Source organism: Cervus canadensis, chromosome 11 (assembly GCF_019320065.1).
Source record: "Cervus canadensis isolate Bull #8, Minnesota chromosome 11, ASM1932006v1, whole genome shotgun sequence".
Taxonomy (NCBI): Eukaryota; Metazoa; Chordata; class Mammalia; order Artiodactyla; family Cervidae; genus Cervus; species Cervus canadensis.
Genome location: NC_057396.1, coordinates 71,215,971 through 71,235,950, shown reverse-complemented (window position 1 = coordinate 71,235,950; position 19,980 = coordinate 71,215,971). Strand labels below are relative to the sequence as shown.

The 19,980-nt window shown below is 60.5% G+C and overlaps 1 protein-coding gene across 2 annotated transcripts; it reads left to right on the top strand.

The window, feature by feature from the left end:
* The first annotated feature begins 1,467 nt into the window (after positions 1–1,467).
* MYBPC3 (myosin binding protein C3) lies at positions 1,468–19,252 on the top strand. 2 transcript variants are annotated; one of them, XM_043481316.1, is made up of 34 exons: positions 1,468–1,587; positions 2,696–2,962; positions 3,534–3,647; positions 3,726–3,818; positions 3,908–4,056; positions 5,183–5,300; positions 5,791–5,839; positions 6,107–6,136; positions 6,316–6,369; positions 7,632–7,649; positions 7,911–8,065; positions 9,001–9,133; positions 9,366–9,368; positions 9,486–9,610; positions 9,686–9,791; positions 9,884–10,050; positions 10,407–10,572; positions 11,545–11,651; positions 11,737–11,766; positions 12,613–12,752; positions 12,957–13,037; positions 13,702–13,861; positions 14,170–14,274; positions 14,370–14,558; positions 15,820–15,957; positions 16,088–16,255; positions 16,835–16,923; positions 17,028–17,223; positions 17,446–17,585; positions 17,772–17,931; positions 18,002–18,138; positions 18,404–18,590; positions 18,818–18,855; positions 18,963–19,252. In XM_043481316.1, exons 1-33 carry the CDS (start codon positions 1,563–1,565, stop codon positions 18,826–18,828), a joined length of 3,810 nt encoding a protein of 1,269 aa, XP_043337251.1. In that variant the 5' UTR covers positions 1,468–1,562; the 3' UTR covers positions 18,829–18,855; positions 18,963–19,252. The 2 variants fall into 2 exon arrangements, with proteins under 2 accessions (XP_043337251.1, XP_043337250.1); XM_043481315.1 differs by having other exon boundaries at positions 3,534–3,818.
* Positions 19,253–19,980: the final 728 nt, after the last annotated feature.

The following is a 19,980-nucleotide window of genomic DNA, read 5'->3' as shown; positions in this document are numbered from 1 at the left end:
TCTGTATCTGATAAATGGTTTTTTTTTTTAATGTTTTAATGAGGCTTAAACTCATTGAATCTTTCTGTTATGAGCCCAATGATGATGATGATAATAAAGACAACACTGGATATTCTAGCCATTTACTGCATGTTAACCTTGAGAAGTGGAACCTAATGCCCCATTTTATAGACTGGGAAACTGAGGCTCATAGAGGTCAACTAATTTGTCCAAGGTCACACGTGGAGTGAAGGGCTGCCATGGCCATGTGAGGCGGGAAGCTTCATGTGTCTGGAAAGGGGTAAAGTGCAGCTTGATCAGGAGCAAGGATGAAGCCCCAGAGCTCCCGTCAGCAGCAGAGCAGTTCACGGGATCCCTGCTGGCAGGACCCTGACACAAGTGAACTCCTCTCATGTACCCTGGCGTCTGGTCGCTCTGGTCTCTGGCCCACAGCAGGGGAGAGAGAAAAAGATGAGCCGCGAAACCTGTATGGGCTTTGCTTCCAACAGTAGCAAGAAGAGGCAGCCGACAGCCTGGGAGTGAGGGAACTTTCCTGAGCAACCTGCAGACCTCAGAGAATCCAGATACTGGTGACTTTTGTGTTGGGGCAGACACCCTGCACAGTGACCTGAGCCCTCAGGCTGGGGAAACCCAACCATAATCCCCCTCCATGGATCTCTGAGCCCCGAGAGAGGGAGAGTGGAGCCCAGTCTCTTTGAATTTTTATGGATTAATTTTTTTTTTAATATTTGGCTGTGCCATATGACATACGGGATATTGGTTCCCCCACCAGGGACTGAACCTGGACCCCAGCGGTGGGAGCACAGAGTCCTAACTAGGACCACCAGGGACGTCCCAAAGCCCCAATTCCTTTTGAAAGACGGCCCAGGGACACGAGATGCAGTTTAAACATGGTTAAAATGGCAGAAGAGAATGGATTTACGTTGAAAGGGATGGCAAGTTTTGACCACACGGACAATGCTTGTATATAGAATTCCTCTCTCCTGACGATGGCGGGGTGGGGTACAAATGACCTTCCCTGATAATGGGTCTTGCTCACAGTAGGTCACATGTGATTTGCTTCTTCCTGTGTAGCGCTGATGTTCTTTGTGACTTTGGCGGGGTGGGGGTGTGGAGGCAGTTGTGGGGGGCAGAAGGACACAGAGGAGGGAAGCCGGGACTCGGGGTCTGTGCACGTAACCATCGCCCGACACGGATGCATCTGACCCGACAGCGTCAGGGTTCTGGGACCCGCACACTCCCACCGCACAATTTGCCTGTCACAAGGACACACGGACGGGGCTTGGGGTGCCTCTGTGTTCACTGAGGGTTGGGGGGCAGAATCTGTCCTGTTGGGTTAGTGGGGGAGGCGCTGGAGCCAGCGGAGAAAGCCAGGGCCACACATTCTCCTGGAGAGCCCTTGATCTCGGGAATTTGTCTATATTTAGCAGGTGTCCAGGCAGGGTGCAGATAAGGAGGGCCGGGAGAGGGGGCGGCCCCTTATATAGTCGGGGACCGGATCCCTGCTCAGAGTCTCTTTGGGTGGCCGTGCCTGCTCGGTTCCGGCTGTGACCTCTCTCGAGATGCCCGAGCCAGGGAAGAAGCCAGGTAGCTCCAGGCCTGGGCTGGGGGCCGAGTGTGGGGCAGGGAGGGCCGGGGGCACCCGCGGCTGGGGGGTGGCCCCAGGAATGAGCTCCTGAGGGGTTCCCAGGACAGGGGCTCTGTCCTCCTGGGTTCTTTTTCGATTCTCACTTTCTCCTTCTCATCGTTTTGATGAGAGTGAGGGTAAACCAGGGTCAGGGGCCCAGAGGGGGAGACAGCCAAGGCAGGAAGCCCCCAGGGCTATCGCCCCACTGTCAGGATGCCGGGGGGCCCCTTCCCTGCCTCCATCCCCATCTTCTGCAGCAAGGTTAGGTCCCGGCTTGCCTTTTGGGGAAAGGCTGCTGCAGGAGGCACCCCAGGATGGCTCCAGACTCGAGCCAGCAATCTCCCTGAACATCTTGGATGGGCCCCTCCCCTCTCTGGGTCTTGGTTTCCCCAACTGTACAAAGAGGGCTTCGGTGGGTCAATCCAGTTCTGGGAGTCTCTGCTTTAGCAGCCTGCGCCGCTGTGGCCCCCACACCAGGCGTGGCCCCCACACTGAGGTGATGCAGGCCCTCTGCTCTGGGAGAGGGTGGCCAAGAGGTCCCCGAGCCACCGCCAAGGGCAGAGAAAGTCACAGCCTGGAGTCCCCGCCCTGGCCTTACCAAGGTTGTCCAGGTCGGGGATCAGCCCTCCAGCCCCAGCCCCCTCCCAAGCCAACTTTATCTCACTTGCTGATTCCCAGCCCCAGGCCCTTAGAGGACAATTTTAGCCACGTCCAAGTAGGCAGAGTGCTGGCCCCTTGCCAAGGGCCCCAGTTGGTGGGGGCTGGGCTTCCACAGGCAGAGAGGGTGGGCTATTCAGGGACACACCTAGCAAAATTCCTGTATGGTGGGTGGACCACAGGCCTGGCTCTCCCATTTCCTGGCTGTGTGATCTTGGGTAAGTCACTTAACCTCTCTGAGCCTCGGAGCCCTCCTCTGGGGATAATAACTGCACCTACCTCATAGAGCGGTTGGAGCATTAAACAAGGTGATCCATTAAAGCGCTCATCACCTTATTTAATAAGAGGGGATGTAGGAGTGGGGTGCAGGGGCAAGCCAGGGGACCCCTGCAAACTCCACTGGCCCCTCAGTCTCTGCCTTCAGCAAGAAGCCACGGTCCGCAGAGGTGGCCGCCGGCAGCCCTGCCGTGTTCGAGGCCGAGACAGAGCGGGCAGGCCTGAAGGTGCGCTGGCAGCGGGCGGGAAGTGACATCAGCGCCAGCGACAAATACGGCCTGGCAGCCGAGGGCACGCGGCACACGCTGACGGTGCGGGACGTGGGTCCAGCCGACCAGGGCTCCTATGCGGTCATCGCTGGCTCCTCCAAGGTCAAGTTTGACCTCAAGGTCATAGACGCAGGTAAGCGCCGGGCCGGCCTTCCCTGAAGTTGGAGCAGCCCCTCCAGCTCTCCGTCAGTCACGGCATAGGAGATGTCCTCCCAGTTTCTTGCCTTGGATCTGGGTATGCCCTCAGCCTGCCGTGGCCTTTTCCTGTTTTCTGTAGCGAGACCTTTCTGAGTGTCCCCACGAGGCTCCCCGGCCCTTCTGAGCCGTTCCGGAGGTGGGGGAAGTTCAGAGATGAGTCAGACGTAACACTGACCTCCCGCTGGACACCCCCACATGGATGGGAACTTGGTGGGCTGGGTGTGCTGGCAGGGAAGCCCCGCGAACCTGTGGGCGTGTGCCGAGCCCCAGCCCAACCTGACGGGCTGGACCAAGATCCGAGCCTAGAGGAAGAGAGGAGAGATGTTCAGGCTGACCCTCTGAGATGAGGGGACAGACAGCTGGTGAGGGCAGGGAGAAGGTGAAACGCAGGCTGAATTGACTTCCCGCAAAGATGGGAAGGACCAGGGACAAGAGAACCGGTGTGTGTGGGGGGAGGGGGCTCTGATTAGAAGCTGCTCCACAATTCTGGACCTGATCCCCTCCAGGGAAAGCGGAGCCTGTGGCAGTGCCTGCTCCCGCCCCCGCCGAGGCCCCTGGAGCCCCTGGAGAGGCCCCGACCTCCGCCCCTGAGGTGGAAGGAGGCTCCCCGAGTCCCGAAGGTGAGAGGAGCGGGGCAGGGAGGCCAGGTTGGTGGGTGGCAGTGTCCCAGGGCAGGTTTCAAACTCCTCTGCCCACAGGGACCAGCTCAGCGGCCCCCGAGGGCCCTGGTGCCCCTGATGACCCCATCGGCCTCTTTGTGATGAGGCCACAGGACGGCGAGGTGACCGTGGGTGAGTGTGGGTCTGCTGCCCCCGGGGTGAGGTGGGGGAGGGAGGCACAGGGCGCCCCCCAAGCCCAGACGATCACCCCTCTCCTGCAGGTGGCAGCATCACCTTCTCAGCCCGCGTGGCCGGAGCCAGCCTCTTGAAACCGCCCGTGGTCAAGTGGTTCAAGGGCAAGTGGGTGGACCTGAGCAGCAAGGTGGGGCAGCATCTGCAGCTGCGTGATAGCTACGATCGGACCAGCAAGGTGGGGCCCGCGGGCACAGGGTCACGGGGGGCTCACAGCGAGGGGCCGCGGGGAGCCCCCGGAAGGCCTGGGGGGCACAGGGAGGCAGGGGGCACTGTAAGACCCGAGCCACAGAGGAGGTGCAGAGAAGGGGCGTGGAAAGCCTGCAAAGCTGGCTGGGGGGCCAGCGGCACTCAGCAAGCTTGGGGAGGCTCAGAGTAGGGTTACTGGGGGGCACGGAAGAACATGGGGGCTCAGAGGCGTGACAGTCTCACGTGTGTGCTCAGTCGTGTCCGACCTTTGCGGCCCCACGGACTGTAACCCGCCAGACTCCTCTGTGCATGGGATTTCCCAGGCAAGAATACTGGAGTGGGTTGCCATTTCCTCCTCCAGGGGATCTTCTCGACCCAGGGATCAAACCCACGTCTCCTGCGTTGGCAGGTGGATTCTTTACCACTGAGCCACCAGGGAAGCTGTGATAGTCTCAAGGGGCATAATAAAGCCTGGGGGGCACCAGTCAGTGAGGGTGCAAAGGCCCCAGGTGGAAGGCTCACAGGGCCCTCGATGAGCACCCACAATTCTCTACACATATGAGGAAACCAAAGCTTGAGAGGTTGCTGTTGGTGGTGCCAGGTCACTCAGAGCCAGGCCTAGAAGCTGTGCTTTGACTCCCAACCTTTGCTCCTTCCACTCTTCCACAGTCCTGGCCCAGGCAAGGGGTCTTCTGGAAGGGTAGGTGGACATGTTCAGTTGTGTGGGCAGTGCCCTGAACAAAAATGCCTTTTTTGGGGGGGGCTGAACTGCGTGGCTCGTGGAATTCCTAATCGGGGATCCAACCTGGGCCCATTGCAGTGAAAGCATGGAGTCCTAACCATTGGATTGCCAGGAAATTCCCCCCAAATGCCTTATCCTAAGCGAATGCCCCTTGCCTTGTAGCCACCCTTGATTTCTATTTCATCACCACCCTGTGCCAGCAGATGGCAATGCGTCTTGAGAAGGGGCCCCGTTTTTAGATATCCAAAACTGAATGGATTCATTTAAGCCCCTAGGGGTGAAAAGGTCGGTGGTCCTCAGCCACCCCGTCTCCTTTAGGGTGCAGGGCCTTGTATCCTGGCCTCCAGCCTTCCCTGACACCTCACCTCCACAGGTCTACCTATTTGAGCTGCACATCACGGATGCCCAGGCCACCTTTGCCGGTGGTTACCGCTGTGAGGTGTCCACCAAGGACAAATTTGACAGCTGCAACTTCAACCTCACTGTCCACGGTGAGGGGCCCTCTGGCGTCTGTGGGGTTCAGGCTCCCCATGGGTCTAGTCCCCACACCCGCCTCCACTTCCCAGTACTAAGGGGGATGCTGAGGCCTGACCATACGCCCGCTGATCACACGCCCAGTGCTATTCACACAGAGCATGCAAGAAATACATCGGAGCTTTTAGGGTTGGAGTGGGGCTTGAGCTCAGATCTCATCTGGGGTCTTTATCATCTTGATGTCTGATGATTAGGCACTAGTGAAGAGGGTAAGGGTGAGTAGAGAGATGAGAGGGAGATGAATGTGGAAGGTATTGGGGAACATAAACTGCACCACATCCCTGGTTCCTTGATGCGGGCTGGGCAAGGCTCAGAAGGCAGGTTCCTGGGACAGATGCCCACTGTCAAGGGGTCACAGATGGGCAGGCCTGTGACACCAGGAGATCCCAGGGCAGGCCCCCTCTAAAACCTTCCCCCCTGACTCTCATCCCCCCTCTTTGAAACCAGAGGCCATTGGCTCCGGAGATGTGGACCTCCGATCAACTTTCCGCCGCACGTGAGTGGCCCTCTCTCCTCGGGGCCCGTGGGGGAGGCCAGTGTTGGGGTCTGTGGCCCCTTGGGGTCAGGGCCAGGATTATGTGAAGGGCCAGGGCTGGGGAGGGATGTCAGGGGCACCAGGACTGGGGTTGATATGGGGGTCAGAGCAGGGGCATAACATAGGGACCAGGGCTTGGGGTAATGTGAATGGCCAGACTGAAACGGATGGGTGTGGAAGAGAGTAAACTCCCCGGGCAGGTGAAAAACTTGAGTCTTACCCCCGCAGGAGCCTGGCTGGAGGTGGTCGGCGCATCAGGTACCCCTTCCTATCCACCTGTATGGCGACCCCAGGGGTCTGAGATGGGCAGGGTGCCCCCGTGCAGTCAGTGTCCCTTTCTCTCACTGCGCCCCCACCCCCACCCCAGCCCCTGCTCCCAAACACCTCCTATTAATAGTTGGCTCTATTGTGGCTTTACTGGGGGTTCCTCTCCGTAGCGACAGCCACGAGGATGCTGGGACTCTGGACTTCAGCTCGCTGCTGAGGAAGAGGTAAGCCCCAGGGTAGCAGCTCCCGGAACATGCAGCTCCCAAAGTCCGGCCCTGTGGTTTTCCAGCTGCGTGACCCCAAGCAGGTCGTGCACCTCTCTAAGCTGGTTTCCTTGTCCATCAGATGGAACAGCCCAGGTGCGGGGAAGCGTCAGAGGGCTCAGCAGAGGTTACACCCCGTGAACTAACATCCCCACACTGTTCCCATGACCAGCCTACACTTGAGTCTGTGATAGCTCTTCTCAGTAGGCTCTGGAGACCCAGAAGTGGGAGAAGGCTCCAAAGCCTCAGGAATTGCCCACCTAGCCCCGTCCAGCACAACTGACTTGTGTCCTCTGTGTCCTGTCCCCTCCTCTCTTGGACCCTGCATTACGGCCAGTGCTGCTTCAGCCCAGAGAATGAGCACTGGGGTCAAGTGCTTTGGGGGCAGCAGGGCGATCCCCACCAGGGCAGGTGACAGATGAGAAGGCTGGAGATCAGACTGACCTGGGTGAGGACTTGGGCGAGGACCTGGGCGAGGATCTCCACTGACTGGGGAGAGTCTCTGAGCCTCCGGCTCTCCTGACACATCTATCAGAGCTGAGGAGGAATAAACAAGGCCACGGGGGCCCTGTAAAAGGAATGGTGTGAGTGCAGGGAGGAAAGTGGAGGTGAGGCCCCACGCGCTGTGGTTCATGGAGGGATGACCCGTGCCTTTGTTACTGACTCCACACTTGTACTGCGTGCTGCATGACAGGCCAGTAAATCGAGGGACAACTTGTTGGGGCAAAGAATAGCGACTTTATTCAGCAAACCAGCAAACCAAGAAGATGGTGGACTGATGTCCCAAAGAACCACCTTACCCCAGATAGAATTCTGGTCTCTTCTACTGAAAGGGGGAGGGCCTATGGCTGGTTATTGCAGACTTCTTAGTAGAATGTTTTGTTCTTGCAGCCTCCAGGTAGATTTGGTCACAATGTTCTTGTAAACATCCCACAAGACAATCGTTATCTTTTGTAACTTTTTATCTCTATACAAATGAAGAGTGTTCTATACCTTTAACGGTCCAGCCAGGGAGACACAGCCTTGAGAATGGACTATCATATACTTTATGGTTCAGGGTATAGACAACACGCTTTTACAAGGGTGCAGAGCCAGCTTGACTAAGAACAGGCAACAGAGCACAAGGGTTAGTGCTAAAGGCATGGACTCAATATGGAGTCACCTTTGTTCTTCTCTGTTCCGCCTCTAATGTGTACACTGCCTTTCTGCCCTACCTGGAGCAGCAGTTTACGGACCCCGAGGTGAGTGTCCCAGGAAGCCCGCCACCCCCCCCCGCCCCACCCTTATCATCCCTACTTCAGCCAGGAGCCCCTCCCAGTCCCCCACACTGAGCACCTAAGGCCTCATGATCCCCGGAACTGGCCCGGGATCCACTCCATTTCAAGGTGCCCCACCAGAAGGGAAGGGTCAGAGGGGCAGGGGCAGCTCCCGCTTGGGGAGGGAAAGGGACGGCAACTCTGTCCTGGCCATGGGGGCCCTGAGGGCTCGCCACGTGGATGCAGGCTGGAGGCCCCCGCCGAGGAGGACGTGTGGGAGATCCTGCGGCAGGCGCCCCCGTCGGAGTACGAACGCATCGCCTTCCAGCACGGAGTCACCGACCTGCGGGGCATGCTCAAGAGGCTCAAGGGCATAAAGCGGGACGAGAAGAAAAGCACAGGTGAGCCTCCCGAGCAGAGCTAGGGCTGGATGAGAGCCTGCGCACAGGTGCACGCACGGCGGCGCGTAGACGCAGGCACGTGCACGCAGAGCGGCGCGTGGACGCAGGGTCGTGCACGCACGACGGCGCACAGACGCGCTCACAGGAAAGCGAGCGGCGTCCTGGTTGACTTAGAGGCACCCAGGAAGGGACCTTTTTGGTGAACGTCCTCTTCAGTGGGGGGAAAAAGCCAGGGTGCCCGGGTTGGCATATGGTCGTACAGAAAAAGAAAAGGGCAAAGTTAGCCCAGAGACGCCACAGGAAGAGGACGGAGTCCAGGCCAGCCCTTCTCTCCACAGCCAAAGCCAGGAGACCCCTTCCTCCCCTACCCGCCCTTGGTGAAAAAAGTAGCCTGCTTGATTCTCCCCATGCCCCCCAGAAGGGGAAGAAGCCAGTTTAGCCCAGAGGACACCCCGCCCCCAACCCGGGAAGAGAAAACCCTGGTTAAGCCCCCTCATAGGCAAACAGAACAGGTGGGTGCAGGTGAGCGCGCCCGGCCCCCACCCCAGGTGGGTCAGAGGCGAGGGCTCAGGCCAGCCCTTCCCCATCACGGGCTTGACATGGAGGCCCTGGAAACCAAGTTGAGACAGCAGAGGCGCCTAGAAGGAGGGCATGAACCTGGGGTTGCTGCAAAAACAGACTGGAGAGGAAGAGAAGGCCCATTTGTCCCATCACCCATTCTCCTGCCAAGCTCCGGCCTTTCTGGAAGCCCCGAACCCTAGCCCTGAGCTGAGCAGGTGAAGTGGACCCCAAGGAAGGAAGACAGATAAGCAGCTGACAGAGATAAAGAGACAGAGCCACAGCAGAGGCACAGAGAGAGATGTGGGGAGGCAGGACCTTGTCCACCGGGCCTGGGCCAGCCTGGGGAGCAGGGGGCTGAGGGTGGGGGTGCTCAGCCTTTCAGAAGAAGCTGCAGCCAGCCTACCAGGTGAGCAAGGGCCACAAGATCCGGCTGATGGTGGAGCTGGCCGACCCTGACGCCGAGGTCAAATGGCTTAAGAACGGACAGGAGATTCAGATGAGCGGCAGGTGAGGGCGGGAGCGGGGCCTGGGGGTGCTGGGGCGGGCGAGGGCTGCTCCCCAACCCTGCTGTCCCGCCTCTCTCTCTGCCCCTGCCCTCGGGCCAGCTCTCTCTCCCTCCCCCCATTTCTCTGGGTTCTGATTCCCTGTCTCTCTTTCTGCCCGGCTCTTTCCCTGCTCATTTTCTCTCGATCTCGCTCCTCCCATCGGGAGTGCTCCACTGGCCTCTTCTGCTCCACAGCAAGTAAGGTTCCTGGAAGTCTTGGGGTGGGGCACAGGGGTCCCGACGGGGGTTTGAGGGGCACCCAGGGCCCAGGCGGGGCGTCCATGGGTCTCCTGCCCCCACCCCGGCCCTACCCAGGTACATCTTCGAGTCCATCGGCGCGAAGCGCACGCTGACCATCAGCCAGTGCTCGCTGGCGGACGACGCGGCCTACCAGTGCGTGGTGGGCGGCGAGAAGTGCAGCACCGAGCTCTTCGTCAAAGGTGGGCCCGGGACCCTGAGACCCTGACGGGGGCCCCACAGAGCAGCCCGCCCATCTTGCTCCCTCTGCTTGACAGAGCCCCCCGTGCTGATCACGCGGCCTCTGGAGGACCAGCTGGTGATGGTGGGACAGCGTGTGGAGTTTGAGTGTGAAGTGTCTGAGGAGGGGGCGCAGGTCAAATGGTGAGTGCAGCGGCAGGGGGTCGTGGGCAGGGCCGGGGGCCTGGGGTGTCCCCAGAGGGGGCCCTGGCACCTGCTGCCCGCCCTCTGGCCAGGCTGAAGGATGGCGTGGAGCTGACCCGGGAGGAGACCTTTAAGTACCGGTTCAAGAAGGACGGCCAGAAACACCACCTGATCATCAACGAGGCGACCCTGGAGGACGCCGGGCACTACGCGCTGCGCACCAGCGGGGGCCAGGCTCTGGCTGAGCTCATCGTGCAGGGTGAGGCCTGGGGGGCCCCCGAGGCCCCCAGCCATGGACGGGAATTGAGCAAAGCCATTATCGAGTCCAGCATGGTCCTGGACATGTCACTTTAATAACTCAAACCTCCCCTTTCTCATCCGTAAAATGGGGATGCTGGGGTGACCATCGGGAGAGCCTTGGGAGGTTCAGATGGGCCTGGTTAGCGTCACCCACCCGGGCGCACTCAGGTTCCTTGTGTACACAGCGCCGTCACAGGCACACAGGCATTGCACTCATGCACGCACTCGTGTGTTTTCACAAGCCCACGAGATCTCCGCAGGGATTCCCACCCACACACACCCTGCCCAGCTCACTGGCTCTGCCCTGCCCCCCAGAGAAGAAGCTGGAGGTGTACCAGAGCATCGCGGACTTGACGGTGGGTTCGAAGGACCAGGCTGTGTTCAAGTGTGAGGTGTCAGATGAGAACGTGCGGGGCGTGTGGCTGAAGAACGGAAAGGAGCTGGTGCCTGACAACCGCATAAAGGTGTCGCACATCGGGCGGTGAGTGTGCAGGGTGTGCCAGGGACAGGCTCGCAGAGACACAGCAAGAACCAGAGGCTGAGATAGAGACACAGAGGGAGGGACGGACGCATAGAAAAACAGACTGAAACAGAAAAAGAGACGAGCAGAGAGATACTTAGCACTGAGAGTGAGCTAGAGACGAATATTGAGAGGGGAGCAGAAAGGGACAGGCACACAGTCAGGACAGAGACAGACAGGAAAAGGGGTACACAGAAGTGTGGAGAGGCAGACACATGCAGAAAAGGAGGGTCCACTAGAGACAGGAGGAAGTCAGAGACAAAGACGAAGCAGTGAGACAGGCAGGCTGGGACCCCCAGCTTGTGACCAGGGCAGGGCAGGGCGCCGCGGGGCACGGCTCTGGCCAGGGGCCCTCACTGTCTCCCACTCTCTTACTCATACCCTGAGTATCTGGGCCAGCCCGTGCTGGGCCCAAGGTCACAGAGATTAATGTGACAGGCCCCTGCCCAGTCTCCAAGGGCCCAGCCAAGGGGACATGTCTACACTGCCTACCTCTGAAAGCAGGCAAGGGAGCAGAAAAATTCAAAAGCAGAGAAAGACAGCACTTAAAAAACCATTTCTTTGGCTGAGCTGGGTCCTCACTGCTGTGCACCGTCGCTCTCAAGCTGGGGCGAGCGGGGGCTTCCCTTGAGTTGCAGCGCTCGGGCTTCTCACTGCGGTGGTTTTTCGTTTTGAGGAGGACCAGCTCTAGGTGCAATCGCTTTAGTTGCTCCTCAGCATGTGAGATCTACCCGGACAAGGGATCGAATCCATGTCCCCTGCGTTGGCAGGTGAACTCCTAACCACTGGATCACGAGGGAAGTCCAAGAAAACACTTCTGCACACCATTGAGCCAGGGCAGGGTGGGGGCTCCCTGGAGCCCTGGCTGGGCTGTTTGGTGAGGCATGGGGTGCGTGGCCTAGCAGGGTCCCTTGAGCCACCACTGCCCTGTAGGGTCCACAAGCTGACCATTGATGACGTCACGCCTGCAGACGAGGCGGACTACAGCTTTGTGCCAGAAGGCTTCGCCTGTAACCTGTCTGCCAAGCTCCACTTCATGGGTGAGCGGGTGCTGAGGGGCAGAGGGGCCCCTGCTGCTGGGCCCAGCCTGCACCCTGGTGCCACTTGCTCTTCCGTCTCTTGCAGAGGTCAAGATTGACTTCGTGCCTAGGCAGGGTGAGTCTTGGGCCCCTGCATCCTGCCTCCCCCACCCCGCCAGGGTCTCCCCTCCACTTAGAGAAGCAAGGAGCCGGGAGTCGGGACCTGGCTCAGCCTGAGGCCCAGCCTCAGCTCTACCACTCCCGACCACGGGCCAGCTGCGGTCTGTCTCAGCCTCAGTTTCCTCACCTCTAAGACAGGGACCCCAAAGTGGCTCCCCGATGGGCTGATAGGAATGACGACCTAAGGTGGTACACGTGAGCTTGCAGAGGACGTCACAGTTGTGGGGTTTCATTATTAAACCTTTTCTGCTTTTAGAAGTACCTCTCCTGCTTTTAGGTTAAACTGTAGTCAGGCATTTTAGGATTTTAACTTCGGGAGAATCGTCCAGGCTGAGGCAGGCTCTAGGTCAGGGCTTTCCAAACAGGGTTCAGTAAGTTTGAGAAACCCTGAACCATCTGTCCTACTGCTGCTTGATTCAGAAAGTGCATTGGCATGTCAAAGGCTCTGAAAAGTCCTACCTAACTTGGTTTAACCCAGGGTTTCTTAAATATTTTCCATGGAAATTTTTTTTTTCTAGGAAGACACTGGTGTTCCCCCAAACACAATCTGAGAAACGCTATCCTAGGTGACCCAACGTTATGAACCTCCCTGGGAACTTCCTGGGGAGAAGGCAATGATTTAGGTGTTGGTCAGGCAGTGGATACACAGGTGTATATGTTTGTCAGTACTTATTAAGCAGTACCTCGATAAATTCAGGAAATAAACCAACACCCAGGGGCGTGTGCTTCTTCCAGTTTTTCCTTCTTTCAAAGGCCTGGGGCCCTTTTCCTCTTTCTCTGACCTGTCCCATCTCCCTGCCAGAACCTCCCAAGATCCACCTGGACTGCCCTGGCCGCGTACCGGACACCATTGTGGTGGTGGCTGGGAACAAGCTACGCCTGGACGTCCCGATCTCTGGGGACCCTGCTCCCACTGTGATTTGGCAGAAGACCATCACAAAGGTACTGTGGACCCCTCCCCCACGTCCCCATCTGTAAAATGGGTGCATGGGGCCAGCATGGTCCCCACCCCTCCTGTGCACGCCCTACAGCTGGCCGAGAGGGTGGGCAGAGACACGGACTGGGGGTGCTTGGCACGGTTTCCCTCCAGGCCGAACCAGACCTTCCTCCTCCTCCCTCCCTCCTTCCTTCCTGTTCTGTGTCCAGGGGAAGAAGGTCCCAGCAGGTCCAGCCCCCGATGCGTCAGAGGAGTCGGGTGCTGGTGACGAGTGGGTGTTTGACAAGAAGGTGAGCGAGGCTGGAGGAGGTTTGTTTGCCTGCCGTCAGTTTCTGTCCATGTGGTATCCGCGCTCAGGCGAGGTCTCTGTGAAGGCGCTCCATCTGGCCAGCCGTGTTCCTGCCCCAGGCAGGGTCTCCGCGGGGCCCTCAGGCCCCAGACAGACATGCTCACACCCTCCACACCCCAGGAAGTCCTCCGGACTTGGGGGCTCCCCGGCTCTTGTCTTCCTGAGCCCGCCTTGACTGTGCTTCCTCCCAGCGGGGGAGTGGGTCCCTGGCCCTTTTCAGTCGGAGTCGCGGCCGGGGCACTGCTCCTGGCTTTTCTTCCTCCTCCACATGCTGCTGCTTCCTCTGCCCAGCTGAGGTCTTTTGAGATCCTCACAGTAATTGTGTGAGGTCATGTAGATCAGATAGGGAACCTGAGGATGGAGCAGACAGGTGATTGCCTGAAGTTCCCTGACACAGCGAGGGTCGTGCTCCGGGCAGGTGGCGGGAAAGGGTCTTGGATTAGACGCTCGCACAGTGCAGTTCCCACTCAGGCTGCGTCTCCCCAGCAGAGCCGGGGCTGAGCTCCAGGCCCATCTCAGGGCTGTCGGCGGCTGCAGAGGCTGCAGGAACCGCTGGGGTCGGTCTGACTTGTGTCCCTCCCCCCCAACTCCTCCTCCCCCGCCAGCTGCTGTGTGAGACAGAGGGCCGGGTCCGAGTGGAGACCACCAAGGACCGCAGCATCTTCACCGTGGAGGGGGCCGAGCAGGAGGACGAGGGTGTCTACGTGGTCACGGTGAAGAACCCTGTGGGGGAGGACCAAGTCAACCTCACGGTCAAGGTCATCGGTGAGGCGGGGGTCCAGGGGAGAGCGCAGGGGGAACCAGGGAGGACCTGTCCGTTCAGTCGTTTAGCCTCTCGACGGACGTCGCGGGCCCCTCTCAGACCCATAGAGCGGGTTGGGACTTGGACCTGGGGCACACGGGAAGTGGGGGGCCGTGGCCGGCTGAGTGCAGGCTGGTGACCTGATGAGAACCGCATTCTGGAAAGATGGCAGTGGGTGCCGGGGCATGGGGGAGCCTGTTGGTTAGGGTGGTGAGGGGATGGGCGCCGTTGGCCCTGGCTGGGCAGGGCGCAGGAGGGTCTACTTCCCCAGATGTGCCGGATGCTCCCGCGGCCCCTGAGATCAGCAAGGTGGGCGAGGACTCGTGCACGGTGCACTGGGAGCCCCCAGCCTACGACGGCGGGCAGCCAGTCCTGGGTGAGCTGAGGGCATGGGCCTGAGCCCCGGGCAGGGCGCGTGGGGCAGGGGGCTGGGCTGCAGGCCGGACCAGCGCGCCCGCCTCCCCTCCCCAGGCTATATCCTGGAGCGCAAGAAGAAGAAGAGCTACCGCTGGATGCGACTGAACTTTGACCTGCTGCGGGAGCTGCGCCACGAGGCGAAGCGCATGATCGAGGGTGTGATCTACGAGATGCGGGTCTACGCAGTCAACGCAGTGGGCATGTCCAGGCCCAGCCCCGCCTCCCAGCCCTTCATGCCCATCGGTGAGCCTGCGGGTGCCCCCAGCCCTGCCCTGGGCCACCCCAGCCAGGGCCCAGTAACCACAGCTGCCCTGTGGGCTGCATTCACACCCCTCGTCTTCCCTCACTCCCGTCATCTCCCAGGTGAAGAAAGGGAGGCTCTGAGAAGTAAATGACTTGTTCGGGGAGCCCAGCTGGCAGGGGGTGGAGCTGAGACTCACCTCTCCAGCCTCACTTTTCGCATCTGTGAAGTGGGGGTAATGACAATGTCTGCTTCACAGAACTGCTCTTAAGATGGAGTGAGACCATGCTGGTGGAGCGTCTGGCATAGATGGTTCTTTTCCCCTGTTCCCCACTCTCTGAGCCGGGGTTTGTGAACCAGGGAAGGGGTGAGGGCAGTGGGGTGCTGAGGGTGTGATGGGTGTCTGTCTCTGGAAAGGGCCTTGGACCAGGAACCAGAGATGGGGTTGCAGAACCAGCGCCTTTGTCCCCAGGAGGAATATCTGGAGTCATGGGCTCCCCCGAGCCTCAGTTTTCACATCTGTGTGATGGGGGGTTGAGAAGTCCCCAGGAGGAATGTCTGGAGTCATGGTCTCCTCCGAGCCTCAGTTTCCACATCTGTATAATGGGGGTTGAGAAGGTAGAGCAGCCCCCGAGGGTGTGGCACTCTTGAGGACCGCTGTTGGTGTCAGGACCCATGAGTCTAGGGGCGGGGTGGCTGGTGGTAGTGGGGCAGACACAGGGAGGGGCACAGTTTAGTGAGATGGCAGGAAGAAGATGCCCTGGGGAGAAGGGCTCAGGCCTCCCTCTTTAGGGACTGACAAACGGCAGCCCACTCCAGTATTCTTGCCTGGAGAATCCCATGGACGGAGGAGCCTGGTGGGCTACAGTCCATGGGGTCGCGGAGTCGGACACGACTGAGCGACCTCACTCACTCACTCACTCAGTTTTCTCAGCTCACTTGTACAATGCCAGGAGACTTCCATGTTTTGGGCTAGTTTTCCCTTTAATTACATCTATAGCATCTCCTACACCGTCTGACAGAAGCGACTCCTTCTAAGCATGTTGGTGTTTTGAGTGTCTCTTTAGATCTTTCTTCGGTAATTGCTGATGCCATTTGGGCGTGTGTGTGTTTCTGAGTCTCTCTAGAGACATGTCTTTTAAGGAAGCTGGGTTATTTCTCGAGTGCTTGAAGGCCAGTGGAAGGGGGAGGGTTTCCTTGGATCTTCAGCTTCGCCAACTGGTGCAGCCTCGCTCAGACCCCGTCTGCCTCCCCTCTGCCCAGGCCCGCCCAGCGAGCCCACCCACCTGGCGGTGGAGGATGTCTCCGACACCACTGTCTCCCTCAAGTGGAGGCCCCCCGAGCGCGTGGGAGCTGGAGGGCTGGACGGCTACAGCGTGGAGTACTGCCGGGAGGGCTCTGGTGAGGGCGCCCCCAGCCCCCAGGCTGGCCCCCGTCCCCCTGCTGGGCCCATCAGCCACCAGGGAGGTGGACGGCAGGGTGCGGACCCCGCTGGCCTTGCCCGCTCACCGCCGCCTCCGCCCTCCCGCAGGCTCGGCGTGGGTGTCCGCCCTGCCCGGCCTGATCGATCGCACGTCGCTGCTGGTGAAGGACTTGCCCACGGGCGCCCGCATGCTCTTCCGCGTGCGGGCGCACAACATGGCGGGGTCCGGGCCCCCTATCACCACCAAGGAGGCAGTCACGGTGCAGGAGCTGCTGCGTGAGTGCCCCTCAGGCAGCGAGCTGGGGGCGGTGGGGAGAGCCTGCCAGAGACGCCGGGCCGCCCCCCTACCGCCCCCCCCCCTGCATGCGCGGGAGGGGCGGGGCCTCCCACGTGGCTGCCCATGTCATTCCCGGTTCGGAGCAGGGAAGGCGTAGTAGGTCGTTGCACCATCACTGTCGAGCTGTTCTGTGGGTCTCGCAGCTCCATCAGGTCAGCCTTCTCCGCGTGCTCAGGGGTCAGGTTGGCCCCTGGGGGTATCCACTTGCCATTAGTCTGTCACCAGCAGAGTGGATCCTTGAGGATCTGCTGCTTAGAGCTGACAGAGGAAGCAGCAGGGTGCACTGAGGCGAAGGCCTAGATTAGCATCCTGGCCTGTGACTGACTGGCCGTTGGACCTTAAATAAGCCCCTCACCCCCTGGTCCGTGCCTGTGTCACCGTGTGAGGCGGTGGCGGCGGGAGCTCTGTGACCTTTGGGGCCGGGGCTGGGTGGCGGGAGGAGAGGGGGGCCCAACCGTGGCTCTCCAGCCTCGTTCCTGGCCTGCAGGCCCCGCCAAGCCGCTCTCCTGTGCCCACAGAGCGGCCTCGGCTGCAGCTGCCCAGACACCTTCGCCAGACCATCCAGAAGAAGGTTGGGGAGCCCGTGAACCTCCTCATTCCTTTCCAGGTAGGGCTGGCTCCCGTCCCGGCACCCTCGGGCATCCTCAGCAAGGCGGGGACAGGGGCCAGGAGGGCAGGCCAGGCTCGCAGCTGAGCTGTGCTCCCCCGCAGGGCAAGCCCCGGCCTCAGGTGACCTGGACCAAGGAGGGGCGGCTGCTGGCGGGCGAGGAGGTCAGCATCCGCAACAGCCCCACCGACACCATCCTGTTCATCCGGACCGCGTGCCGCGCCCACTCGGGCACCTACCAGGTGACGCTGCGCGTGGAGGACATGGAGGACAAGGCCCAGCTGGTGCTGCAGGTCGTCGGTGCGTGGCCCCGGGGCTTCCCTCCGAGCCTAAGCCCCTCCAGTCCCTGAACGGGGCTGCCGCTTGTCATCTTACAGGCCTGGGGCCTCTCCTCTGGGAGGCCCAGAGCCCCTGCCGAGGACGGCAGGCCAGGTCCTGGCAGGCAAGGGGGCCCCTGGAGCCTGGCGTCCCCTGCTTGTGCTGTCAGAGGCGTGGGCTTCCACCTGAGTCTGTCTCCTGCAGACAAGCCAAGTCCGCCCCAGGATATCCAGGTTGCAGAGGCGTGGGGCTTCAATGTGGCTCTGGAGTGGAAGCCGCCCCAAGACGACGGGAACACAGAACTCTGGGGGTACACGGTTCAGAAGGCCGACACGAAGACCATGGTGAGCCTGGGGGCCGGGCCCCATCCCTGCCCGAGCCCAGCTGCCCTTCCATGCCCTTAGGCGGGACCCTCCTCCTCTCTGCGCTGGTTCCCTCCACAGTGAGGTGCAGACGACAGGGGTGCCCGAGAGAGGCCCTGGCAGCGAGTAGGGCCCAGCTCAGGGAATCCGCCCTCCCCTCCCCTCCAGGAGTGGTTCACTGTCCTGGAGCATTACCGCCGCACCCACTGCGTCGTGTCGGAGCTCATCATCGGCAACAGCTACTACTTCCGGGTCTTCAGCCACAACACAGTGGGGCCCAGCGACAGAGCCGCCACCACCAAGGAGCCGGTGCTCATCCCCAGACCAGGTGCTGGGCGGGGCCAGGAGGCGAGCCTGGCTGGGTGCCGCCCTCTGGTGCTGAGTTCTGACCCCCACAGGCATCAAGTATGAGACACCCAAGTACAAGGCCCTGGACTTCTCCGAGGCCCCCAGCTTCACCCGCCCGCTGGTGAACCGGTCGGTCATCGCCGGCTATAACGCGACCCTCTGCTGCGCCGTTCGGGGCAGCCCCAAGGTATGGACCTGCGGGCGCTGGTCTGGGCCGACCCAGGAGAGCGGCCTGGGGGCCCCCACCTCCAGCAGTGCTCCTCCCAGGCTGGCTCTGCTTCCTCGCCACCCCTGGGGGTCAGGTCCCTCCGTGAACAGGGCTGAGACGGTCCTGCTGGCTCTGTTTGTCCTCAGCCTTGGCTGTAGTTTGGGACTCCAGGGGGAGCTCAGAGGAGAGAGAAACATCTGGTGTCCCTCAGCCTGAGAGCTCCCTCCCGCCCTCCCATGTGCAGCCCAAGATTTCCTGGTTCAAGAATGGCCTGGACTTGGGCAAAGATGCCCGCTTCCGCATGTTCAGCAAGCAGGGAGTGTTGACACTGGAGATCAGAAAGCCCTGCCCCTTTGATGGGGGTGTCTATGTGTGCAGAGCCACCAACTTAGAAGGCGAGGCCCAGTGCGAGTGCCGCCTGGAGGTGCGAGGTGAGGAGCCACCGGGCCGAGGCCGGGTGCCCCCGGGGACGCTGGGCTTCTGCCCTGCCGCCCTGGCCCAAGCTGCCGCCCTGGCGGAGCGCGCACTGGCACTTGCGGGCGGGACTGGTCCCTGCACTTGTGCTAGAGCCGCTCGCTGAGCCTTCCCGGGGGCGGGGGCCACACGTGGTGCTGGAGGGGGCAGCACAGGTTCAGCATGGCCGCCTCCTCTCCCGCAGTGCCTCAGTGACCGGGCTGGCTCCCTGCGGATGGCCAGGTAGGTGCTCCAGATCGCCCTTGGTCCAGGGGCAGCCACCAGGAAGTGGGCTGCAGGAGGCTCTTAGGGTTTCAGCCCAGCGCATTCAGACGGGAACCTCACTACAGGTGCAGCTGGAGCCGGCCCGTATGCCAGGAGCCTGGAAGGAAGCTGCACAGGCCACCTTCCTGCTGCTGGATACGTGTGCAAGTGTGTACACTGGAGTCGGGACGGGGGGCACCCGTAGGGCAGCATAGTCACGGCGAGCAGGCACATTCTGACCTCAGCACTCCATGCGGAAGCCCTCAGACCCTTGTGTGGGCTTTGGAAGTGACGGCTGGGGACAGGCCTTTCTGGCCTGCCGCGTTTTCTCAGCATGTAAGGGCAATAAAAGATTGGTGCGGCCACTGAGAACTGACTCTTCCTGTCCCAGGTGCCTGTTTTCACAAGAAGCGTGGGGAAATTTACATTGAAAACCAACTGAAGGCAGGTATTCTTTCTCCCGGATGAATTGAGGACCAGCATAGGATCCTAAATTCTCAAAACATGAATAGAAGGAACTTGGTCTCCCTGACCTTCAGTAGAGGAGACTGAGGAGCTGTGACAGAGCAAAGTGTATCATCAGCAAAAGGGCCAGAAACCCCAGGCTCTGCCGTCTTTGTCCTGGTGACCGAGGTCACGGTAGCCTGGTGAGGGGTAGTGATGGACGTCCGTGTTTCTTTGCCCATAAGGCCTGGGGTGGAACTGTCCCAACTGCTTTGGGGTCCCAGTAGGCAAAGAGCCTGCTGCCCACCCATAGCTGTGTTGCACGGGCAGAGGGGATCCTGTCTGGAGAAGACAGGGAACCAGGAAGGTGTGTGGGGGCCAGGGCCCTACTCTGCTTCCCCTTTTCCACCAGCAGTTGGAAGCCCGTCACTGATTTCCTTTTGGGAGGGGGAAGCCAGCAGCTTTCAGAGGTGCTCTGATAGAGTGGGTTTTTCCACACCGTAGGAAAAAAGTTCCAGGAGGCTGGTCCAGGGGTGCTTCTCGGAGTCCTGCCCCACCTCAGACACTCCCGGTCTCCAGGCCCTGGCACAGTCCCAACACCGCCCTGGGAGCTGAGACCCAGGCCTCGGTCTCTTTCCGGCCCCACTGAATGCCTGCTCC

Excerpts from the sequence above, each read along its gene's own strand:
- MYBPC3 (XM_043481315.1), top strand. The coding sequence starts at position 1,563 with ATGCCCGAGCCAGGGAAGAAGCCAG. Across the intron at positions 11,652-11,736 it reads TGCCAAGCTCCACTTCATGG|AGGTCAAGATTGACTTCGTG; the intron begins GTGAGCGGGTGC and ends CGTCTCTTGCAG. Across the intron at positions 14,275-14,369 it reads CGGCGGGCAGCCAGTCCTGG|GCTATATCCTGGAGCGCAAG; the intron begins GTGAGCTGAGGG and ends TCCCCTCCCCAG.